General features: G+C 33.9%; 1 protein-coding gene and 1 pseudogene across 1 annotated transcript; both read left to right on the forward strand.

Moving 5' to 3' along the window:
- Positions 1 to 2,809: 2,809 nt before the first annotated feature.
- LOC111382979 (basic 7S globulin-like) lies at positions 2,810 to 4,066 on the forward strand. Its single transcript, XM_023007024.1, has one exon. It carries the CDS (start codon positions 2,810 to 2,812, stop codon positions 4,064 to 4,066), a length of 1,257 nt encoding a protein of 418 aa, XP_022862792.1.
- A 2,333-nt stretch (positions 4,067 to 6,399) lies between these two features.
- Positions 6,400 to 7,100, forward strand: LOC111382981 (annotated as a pseudogene).
- The last annotated feature ends 4,704 nt before the right edge of the window (positions 7,101 to 11,804 follow it).

Consider the following 11,804-nt stretch of genomic DNA (forward strand, 5'->3'; position numbering starts at 1 on the left):
GGGAGTTACTTAAGAAGTTATATTTCTAAACGTGTTTGGATAATCTACTTTTTTCTGACTTCTTAATAAAAAGAACTTGCGAATCTTGAAAGTAACTCTTAGCTTGCTATCAAAATAAATAATTTATTTACAATTTTAGACTATGACAATTAATTATTTGAAATTTACTCATCTAGAATAAGTAAACTTTTCAAGCTTGGCAAACATGGTTAAACTCACTTTGGCTCACCATCGCAATGAAACAAATAATTCTTCTTTATGACAATAAGGAATGAGTTTATTGTACAAATTTTCATAAAGTGGATTCTATTTTGAAAATTCGACTAAGCAACTCTTTACCCGGAATAGTTTTGTATATAAAATCATTTGGATGAGCAGGGGACAGTGAATGGGCAACCGTCAATATGTGTGTGACATTCAAGCGTTTCAAGGTGCTCTTGTCATGGGCAGCTCCAAGAGAGCCCAAATAAAGACCCTGATAAAGTACAAGAACAATCTCATAAGTTATGAGGTTAAAAATCAGAATCAACAGCTCAAAAACAACTACCTCTTCAATCTTGCATGGAATATTATCCGCTTTAATAGTTTTTGTTGCTTGCATAACTTGCAGCAATGCTGCAATGCGATCCTTGAAGATGGTATCATTCATTGCTATAACTTCTATATCTCTCTCTCTGTCCAGATGGTATTGATGCTACACAAACCAATAACATTTACATACAAGATGACATGAAGAATCAGAAATAAATGGCAAATTATCACGGATTCTAAATTCAAGTCACATGGACTAAAACTTTTAGCTTTTAGAAACTATAACACATAATTCCTCCTTCCACAAGACTGACTCAGAGAGACAAAAGCATTGAATTATTTTCACCTGTTTTACAACAATAGAGGAGTATAATTCTGATTATGTAATTTCAAAAAGCTCGTAAAAAATTTTAAAATCTGATTAATTTTAAGATGCATGCATAATAAAAAAATGCAGTTCTGCTGAAATGCCTGAATTATCATGCCCTTGAGCCCCATTCTTGTGGAAAAATATATTTTTCAACAGTATTTTGATATAATTTCAACTACACATTTTTCAATAAAATAATATTACACGCAAATCCAAAACTTTTATTTATTTTTTAACCACACATTTCCCATCAATACACTATTCAAAAATCCATTCTTCCCAAAAAAATGGGGCTCAAACAAGGGCATAATATTGTTTCTTGCATTTAGCATAATCACCTATAGGGAATAACGAGAGAATTATTTATTGATATCATAATGCAATTATCATAGCAAATGAGTATGACAAATTATATGTAACATCAAGTTCAAAAAAATACAAAAATCACAGCAAGAATCCCTTACCATAAAATCGCCAAAAAAATATAGATATTGGAGTATTTCATCGGATCCCAAATCCCTTTTCATAACAAAATACTAAAGAAATCATCAAATAAAAATAATTTCCCAAAGAATGAGACATATAACTTTCAAGAATGAATCTTTCACGTTCTTCACAAATTAAAACTTCATTTAAAGCTTTCATTTTTATAAACGAAATCGCCGTTAAAATTCCATCAAATAGACCAAATAAAAGTCTTAAAATCTTCAATATATTGACAAATCAATCACTACAGCAATTATTATCGATAAAAGTAAAAAGAACAAAAGATTACATGATGATTAAATAAATACATACCCAACTTTGCGTGAGTGACAGAATCAGTAGCAAGTATGATTCAGTGAAGGGTTTTCAATGGAGAATCAATTTTGGGAATTGTACGTCAAGCATTATCATTGGCGTTATCTCAATTTTAATTTACAAAGGAAGTTTTTCTCTTTTTATTTCCGAAAAGTTTTAATTAAATACCCAACAGAAATACAGGCCCAAGTTCTAAATGTGTGCCCTAAAAATTGAGCCCAAGCCCATTAAAAGGAACAATAGTTGCATTGACGTTTTTCAACTTTTCTAAAAAAATAATGTTATTTGTCCATTATGATTTCCAGATTGATTTACATAATGATGATATAAATTATATTAACTGACTTCTTTTTTCTTTCTTTTTTTTCCTTTTCCATTTCTCTTTCTCTCTCTTCTATGTCACCAGTATGTACATCCATATGATGATGTACAAATGATGGACTAACCGAAGTTTCCGAACAATAAGATTATTTTATCCTAAGCTCGAAAAATATGAAAGTCACTTTTAAGTGCTGGGGGCAAAAATAATTTTTGGTGCATGTTTGGCAAAGCTTATAATTATTTGTGAATTGATTATATATGATTCATAGTTTTTACTTTTATTTGTGCCATCCCCTAAACTCGCAGCTATAAAAGGAAGTTTTTCAAAATGTCGCTAGACTATTTTTTTCGCGGGTAGTACACAACTATAAAAATAATTCCTTGACGAAGAGTTTACAGGGAACACAAGAACTTAAAACTCTCGTGTTGGTAGATTTGCATTCTAATTCTTAAAGCTAATTGATTTTCAATGGCAAAGACCATAGTTTTAGACTCCATAAAAGGAGAAATGATGGTTGAACAAAGTCAGCATTTGGTTAGTTTTTTTTTAAAAGGTCAAAAAATAAAAATTCAAACTATCCATTCATACTTCTATTTTTAACCCTATTTTTGTATCATTTCTCCATAAAAAGTCTAAAGTTTGACTTTCTCCAATATTTAATGCTGAGCTGGACACCATCTTTGACCAACCATAATTTCTGTAATGCCATTGTTAGATATCCATAAATAGACCCTGCAATCTCACTTGGAATTGCAATACAAATTCTATCCAATAATTTCGTACCAATGGCATTTTCTTTCAATTCCTCTGTTTTGTTCTTTGCCATTCTTTTATCTACTTCCTATGCTCAAAATGGCTTAATCCTTCCCATTAGAAAGGACACCAATACCTTACAACATTACACCTCGATTCAAATGGGCAGCAACCGTGCCACAGTGAATGCAGTAATCGATCTTTCAGAACGATTCTTGTGGTTCGAGTGCGATAATTATACCTCATCCACCTATGCTCCAATCCCTTGTAACTCACAAAAATGTGAAATAGCCAAGGGATCTGGATGCCTGGTGGAATGTCGAGGGCCACAACGCCCAGGTTGCACTAACAACACCTGTGGTGCCTCCCCTTTTAACCCATTTGAGAGTTTTATTCCTAGTGGAACTTATGGAGAGGACACATTATACTCAAACGATCATATTCAGGTGCCCCAGTTTTCCTTTGCTTGCACAGTCTCAGATTACTCCAAGGGTCTAGCCAGTGGCACAACTGGGATACTAGGTCTTGCCAGGACTCAAATTTCTTTGCACAAACAGGTTGCAAATAAGCTCAATTTACCCGATAAGTTTTCTCTTTGCCTACCATCTTCAGGGCTTGGAAAATTGTACGTTGGTGGAGGATCGTCGAGCAAATCAGACGTGTCGAAATCACTTATCACAACACCCCTCATCATAAACCCTGTGGGTACTGGCCCTGCTATTTCAGTCCAGGGTGAACCTTCTGATGAATATTTTATCAATGTAAAGTCCATCAGAGTCCAAGGAGAACCTTTGTCTGTCAAAAGTTCCTACTTTAACATTGACAAAGATGGAGTCGGAGGCACCAAAATTAATACCATGATAAATTTTACTACACTGCATTCTTCCATCTACAAACCTTTGACCAGGGCTTTTGTCAAAGCAGCATCAGACATGAAGATCAAAAGTGTCGACGCAGTGGCACCGTTTAGAGCATGTTTCAGTTCCTCCACCATTTCCAAAACTTCCACGGGCCCTTCTGTCCCAATAATTGAACTAGTTTTGCCGGGAAACGATGTTTCTTGGAAGATATATGGTGCCAATTCGATGTTCCAAGTCAATAAGAATGTTATTTGCCTTGCATTTGTGGATGGAGGGTCGAGTCGAAGAACCTCAATTTTTCCAAGTACCTCAATTGTCATCGGTACATACCAATTAGAGGATAATTTGCTCGAGTTTGATCTTGTCTCGTCCCAACTTCGCTTCAGCTCTTCCCTTTTAGTCCAGAACAAGACTTGTTCCCGCCTTTAAGATGATCAAATGTTGTCAGATTTGCACTTCGTTTTTTAAACATAATGTATTTTGATTATGCAAGTTAATATCTGTAGCTAATCAAACAAATTCCACTGTTTGACTACGCACCTATGTCCTCAGAAATAACAGCTATATAATTGATTAGTCGAGTTTAAATCTATTGAAAGTTCTTGTTATTTGCTCTAAAATTAAATTTTATTTTTGGAAATATACAAAGTTTATGATTGTTTCAGCCTGTGGGGAAAGATAAGCTGACAAGTCTTATTACTTCCACTTTTGGTAGTTCAAAAACTAAATGTGGAGGTTGCAGCCTGTGGACGTCAACTTCGACGAATCATAATTTCTTTAATGCCATTGCTGGATGTCCATAAATATATCCATATTCTATCAATAACAAAATACCAATGGCTTTTTTCAATTCATTAATTTTGTTGTTTGCCATTCTTGTATCTACTTCCTATGCTCGAAATGGCCTAGTCTTTCGCATAAGGACGGACGCCAAGACCTTACAATTTTATACTTCTATCAAAATGGGCAGTTACCGTGCCAAGGTGAATACAGTAATCGATCTTGGAGAACAATTCTTGTGGTTCAACTGTGATAGCTATACCTCATCCACCTATGTTCCAATGTATTGTGACTAAAAAATGTGAGATAGCCAAGGGATTTGGATGCAAAGGATATGCTATGGGCCTCTAGGCCCCGTGTGCACCAACGACACCTGTGGTGACTCCCCTTACAATTAGGGTTGTCAATGGATCGGATATGGAGCGGATCTGTCCAAATCCAATCCGATCCGTTAAGAAAAATTATCCGATTCGATCATCCGATAACCCAATGGATATTTGATTGTTAAATCCATATTCGATTTGCTATGTTATTGAATATCCAATTCGATAATCCGATCCAAATTTTTTTCCACCGATTTTTTCCCAAAAAAAAAAATATTTTAACTATCTTAATGGGCTCACCTAATATACTAGAAGGCCCAAATCAATTTTTCATCCAAGTGATGCTCATTTAGTTCTTTTTAAAGAAGATTTCTCTTGGAATATTTTAATAATCTTTCTACGTGGGATACTAATTTTTTAAAGGGTACTTCTCTTTTAATGTTTTAATGGTATTTCAATGTGGGATACTACTCAATTGTCAATTCTAAGTGTTTACTAATTTATTTGTTTATTTTCACTAAAAATCATAGCCTTAACAAAATTAAAATAAAAAACAATATCAATTTTAACAAAGTAAATTATTTTTTGACATATTACTTATTAGTTTTTGATGCTATAAAATAAATTTCTATAGTTATTTTTATCTTATTTTAATTAATAAAAAATTAAACCTCTTTGAATATTTCAAGTAAAAATATTATACTATCATCTAATATTATTTATTATTTGAAAATTATGCGTAAAGCATAATATAAGTTTCAAAATGGAAAAAATTATGTTTAATAAATTATGATAGAATATCTAAAATATATAATATTATTATAATAAATCGGATCGGATTGTTATCGGATCGAATCAACATATATCCATATTTGCTCCATTTAGTTAACGGATTATCGAATTCGGATCTTAATCAAATTATCGGATTGCAACCTTAAATCCATCTCCCGTTAATTTCATCGGATTTAGATCAAAATCCAATCCATTGACAGCCCTACTTACAATCCATTCCAGGGTATTATTGTATTCTAAGGAGGCTTCACAGAGGACACATTGTACTCAAAAAAATCGTGGAGATGCCTCAATTTCCCTTTTCTTGCGCGTTATCGGGTTCCTTGCAGGGTCTAACTAGTAGCACTACCGGGATATTAGTGTAAGGTTTTTTTTTTTAATCAATAAATGGGCTTATATGTGTGAATAATTGTATGTTAAATTAAAGGCTATCAAATTCGGTTAAACTCAATTAAAGTGATCTAATAAGGTTTCGATTTTAGGCTTTAATGTATCCAATTAAAGTGTGAATTTACATATGTGTAGAGACCAGGTCCAAGTCCTAATTCTATGATGGGCCGAATTAGGTCAAAGGGCATCGCTATATAAATATGGTTATGATCTCTAAATCACACGTACGTATTATTTATTCTCTACTGCATCCCATCACAGAGAGAAAAAGGAGACTGCATGTAGATTTGAAAAACTATACCGCAGGATTCAATTATTGCAAATAACCATGATTGATTCAGGTACGCTTCTGCTATAGTTCTTCAATTTCTTGATGATTTAACATAAAAAATCCGGTAATTTAAAGTAATAAATTGTCCTACAATTAGGCCTCGCGAGGAGTCAGATTTCTTTGCACAAAGAGGTTGCCACTAGGCTCAGTTTATCCGACAAGTTTTCTCGCTGCTTTCTATCCTCAGGGATCGGGAAAGTGTACGTCGGTGGGGGTTGAATGTGTCAAAATCACTTATGGCAACACCTCTTATCATAAACCATGTACAAACTGGCCCTATTTCTCCCGAGAATGAACCGTCTGATGAATATTTCATTGATGTACAGTCTATTAGAGTCCATGGAAAACCTGTCTCTCTCAAAAAGTTCCTACTTCACAATTGACAAGGATGGAGTTGGAGGCACCAAAATTAGTACCATAAAAAATTTCACCACACTCCATTCTTCCATCCATAAACCTTTAACCAGAGCTTGTGTGAAGGCGGCATCAGAAATGAAGATCAGAAACTTCACTGTATTGGCACCATTCAGAGCTTGTTTCAGTTCCGCCACAATTTCTGCCACGAGAACTGGCCCTTCTGTCCCAATAATTGAAATAGTTTTGCCCTGAAATGATGTTTCTTGGAAAATATATGGTGCCAATTCAATCTTTGCTGTGAATAAGAATGTTTTGTGCCTCGCATTTGTGGATGGCGGATCAAATCCAAGAACCTCAATTGTCATAGGCGCACATCAAATGGAGGATAATCTCTTGGAGTTTGATCTAAACTCGTCACAACTTCGATTTAGCTCTTCTCTTTTGGTCCAGAACAAGACATGTTCCCACCTTTGAGATGTTCCTATGTTGTGGGATTTTCGTACTTCGTTTTCAAAACTGTGTACTGTCTCACCGTTAATAATTGTAACTACCATTTGAACTTCTTCTACATGTTCTTATTAAGAAAAGTAAGGTCGTGATGAATTGTGATATATGTCAAAATAAGTAACTTATTATTTTTTATTTGACTAATAAAAAACTTACTTGTATTTAATTAAAAGTAAAAATTTTAAGCTTAGCCAAACATGCTCGATGGTCCTAATGAAAATATAAACTTCTAATTCAGAATGTATAGAAGGGATACTGGAATATTCAACATGTATTACTGATGATCTAATCAATAAATATTATGCTATTTATGAGAGAAACTGTTAGAATAATAAGGCAGCTATGAGCATATGGTCTGTCCATTGATATAGGAAAATTCTGCATGTACAGATTTTTGTTCACAGAATCTGACCAGAATCTTCACTGTGTGTCGGCCCCATGTGTGATATAAAATGCCAGAAAATCAATCACCCATCCCACCAATGTGTCTTTTCTGTAAAATATTTGTAAGCAAAATTTCTGTAAGTGTAGTGCAACTCATTGATATATGACAGAATATCTTTCCTCTTTCCATCCTCACTTGATTTATGGGAATTGAGGGATTTTCATTGTTTGAGTTATTAGAGAATTTTCATATTTATTCATTTAAATCTTGTCTTCAATATGCTCCATCACATTGAAAGTCGGATTCATTTCTTAATCAAAGATCCGACACATATACACTTTTCCTTAGTGTTTGGCAAGACTTGAATCACCTTTTTTTAACTAATTTTGATTGTAATACTCTGTTAATCGTTTCATTTAAATCGCGCCTTCAACATCATTTAGTAGACATTAATGGTTCAATTATTAGATTTCTACAGTTTTAGTGATGAGGCGTGTTGTGATAAGTAATTTGGACACGTTTGATTTGCTTATACCGTGGGTGATCCTATTTCATTGATGTACAATCCATTGACAAAGATGGGGTTGGAGACACCAAAAAGACTGGGATTCACAACTTTCAAACATATACATTTAATCAAATTTTATTAAAATATATTGAAAATCCAAATTTTTGACAAACGACATTTTGAAATAGCATTTCGTTGCACACAAAATATTTAACGAGATCAATTAGAACCAAAATTTTGACCAAAAAAAAAATAGATTTTTCAGTCATTCAAAAGTACTCATCCTCAATTTTATAAGACTTAATCAATTGAGAATGATATTGTTGACAATTTTGAGTTCTCACATTTGTTTATGCTTATAATTAGTTTCAAAAACCATCAAACAAAGAAAATTTATACAGACAGAAAATGTGAAAATGAAAAAAGATTTATACAACATTTTACAATTTACTATTTTTTAAGCATAAAAAGAATCGAAATGAACTAAACTAGAACTAATTGGATTGTCTGCTTCGATTTAGTTCATCACTGTACATGAAATCGTTTATTTCTATAAGAAATTTTCTTTATTAATCTCGAGTTTATTAAATTAGTATTTAGTCACTACAACTTGGCAATATTTTTAAGAGAGCTTTCTTAGAGAGTCAAAATATTGATTGTTTTTAGATTATTTTTTAAAGACTTATTATAAATGGTCAAATATACCTTTAATCAAAGATCAATTCAATTCTCTACTCCAACTTTGCATTCAAATGAATCTAGATTTTTTTCTCTATAACCACAAACATATATATATATATATATATATAGAGTGGCAAATGGGCCAAGTCACTCATCGCGCTCGCAGGCCTCAGCCCATGGACGGCCAGAGCTCATATTAAGATGAGCCATGAGTCGATTCAAACACAATTTTTCACGAGCCTATAAGTCGACTCATATTTAGCTCGTTTTATTACTTTCTTTAATGAGCCATCTCATGGACTCAAGAATGACTCAATCAGGCCCATGAGACTCACGAGCCAAACCTAGTTGTTGACACAAGTCACGCTTGGATGTTATATCTGTCCATCGAACAGGGTCGCCTGACCCAAAACTTGGCCCATGAGCATAAGAATATGCTTGGGGATATTTTTTTGTGCTAATAATGTTGTAAGGGACAAAGGAAGTGGATGATAAAAGTATATGATAAGATGGTGGTAAGTGGCAACTATATCTGCTTTACATTTCACCTGTCATGATCAAGAATAAATAATGCATAACACATGCCGAAATAGCATTCCATTAATTATAGAGAAAATTGCAGCTACACTTCCTAACTTTTTTAATTTTTTTTTTTTAAATTTTATTCTAACCTTCGTCTTGTGTCAACAAGGTCCATAATCGTTAATATATATGAAGTTCGGGTCCATCTAAACGGAAACTATCCGCTTTTCCATTATTGACAAAAAAAAATAAAATAATAATAATAATATTTTAACCACATTATTAATTATTTCTATAAGGAAAAATGATAACTTTATATCGTTTCATATAAAAATAATTAAATAAAAAATCAGCATCATCTTCCACTCCTAGCCCATCCTATCCAAACCCCACCCCCACGCAAAACCAAAATTACTCTACGCCTATCGCCACCATCGGTCATCGTTGCCACCACCGCTACCTCACCTCATTAATATATAGAAATAGAAAACTAAATAAGTTCAAGCGACGGAATCACCACACCACCATCACCAAGCCGACAAGGAGACTGAATGCATTTTAGATCTAAAGACGAATGCCAGCTCCAATTGCACCTGCAAGCCAGATTTGGGGAGAGAACCACTACCACTATCACTACACGTCCACCTCCTCCTACAATCCTCAACCACCAAACACTTCTACCACAAACTCAGAGGACATCCACTAAACTAATAGTACTATAGGCCTAAATCTTCTTATTCCATCCTAGTCTCGAAGGAAATTTGAAAAGCAGAGAAGAAATGCCTTGCCGTTTATGGCAGAACGACAACCGCAAATTGAACTCGATAATGGTTGATGGTCAGAACTTGGAGTTATTTTCATATGCAGATGGGTAATAGCTTGCCGTTTTAATTGGTGATAGTGATGGCTTTGATTTTGAAGCAAGGTATTGGCGGCTTCGAATTTGATTTCTCATTTAGGTTCCATTTGGCAGTAAAGAAAAGGGTAGCAGCGGTGGTGGAGGTTGTAGATTCAACGGCAATGGCTAGGGATGGCAATTCGAACCCTCAAAATCGAAAATCGCGGTTAACCGAACCTAATGGGGCGAAAAAAATCAAATCGATGGTGTAATGGGGCGGATATGATATTTGATTTTAATGAACCGGTTCGGGGCAGGGCGGATATGGTATTTACGTCATTGTCCCGAACCGAACTGACTAACCATTAGAAAAAATAATAAATTAATAATAATTGGGCTTTCCATAATTTTTTGATTTTTTCTATGTTAACTACTTAATTTCTTTGGCCCAAAATTTCTGGTCATTAACAAATTAAATTTAAACCCAAGTACCCAACCCTGAACCCTAACAGTCTAACACAAAGGCACAAACATTTTATTGGAAAATTGGAATCTCAACTCCTGCCTTCTGGGTCTGTCGAGTGCCGACTGTCGTCTCTTCCGCCTCCGCCCGTTTGTATTATTTTCTTCTCCTTCGACCTTCAGGCTTCTGCCACTGATGAGCTTTTCATCTTCTTTTTTGATAATTTGTATTTGTCTATTTGAATTTATTGTGAATTTCGCACAAGATTTGACCAAAATAAATCCAAAATTTTCAGTTTTTTACAATTGGTGGCCGCTTTAGAGACAAATGACTCTAATTTCTCTCCTCTTTGATGACTTTTGGCCTAAACAACACATAAACAAAATTTTGAATTCTTTAATTACAGAAACCAAAGTTTGGTAACGAGGATGTTGACGAAGAGGTATATTTTTTTGTTTAAATTTTCAGTTAAGAACATTATGGATTATTAATTTATTACTCTACTTACATTTCTTATATACTATATAGGAATCAACTTTGAGTTTTGGCGTATGCTAGTGAGAGTTGTGGAAAAGAATGAAAATTGAATATAAATTGAGGTTGGAGCTTTTTGAGTTATTGAATATTGTTTGTTTAATTTGGATTTTGCATTTGAGAATTGAGATATTTTTTGCATTTTCATTTGAAATGTTGTTTGCTACATTGACTTAGTATCATGTTTTTGTTTTCATTGACTTTTTCATACATTTTTCTTTTTATTCGACGGATGGACCAATTAAAAATAAATTATTTTTGTGATTATTAACGACCCGAACTGAGATACGAACCGAACCAAACCAACTTTCGTGGTTATGGTGCGATTATGGTATGACCAAAAAATTGGTGGTTCGGTGATGATTTTGGCCGAACCGACCCCAAACCGAACCATTGTCATCTCTAGCGATGGCGACGACAGTAGGTGAATTTGGATGGCGATAGGTAGCCAGGGTTGGGTTTTGGGGTGGAGGTTTGGATGGGGATGGGGTTGTTGTGGAGTTTTTTTATTTTTTTATTTAATTATTTTAATTATTTTTATATGAAAAAAGATAAAGTTATCATTTTATCTTTATAGAAATAATTAATAATGTGGTTTAAATCATTTTCTTGGTCAACTAACAGAAAAGTGAATGGATTCCATCCATTTGGACTTTAAATGCATATTTTTTAAAGGTCGAGGACTTTCTTTAGCACAATTGAAGGTTGGGGTAAATTCTGCAAAAGTTGCAAAGGTTAAGGACTGCTTATGCAATT

Source organism: Olea europaea, unplaced genomic scaffold (assembly GCF_002742605.1).
Source record: "Olea europaea var. sylvestris unplaced genomic scaffold, O_europaea_v1 scaffold2597, whole genome shotgun sequence".
NCBI lineage: Eukaryota > Viridiplantae > Streptophyta > Magnoliopsida > Lamiales > Oleaceae > Olea > Olea europaea.

Excerpts from the sequence above, each read along its gene's own strand:
- LOC111382979 (XM_023007024.1), top strand. The coding sequence starts at position 2,810 with ATGGCATTTTCTTTCAATTCCTCTGTTTTGTTCTTTGCCATTCTTTTA.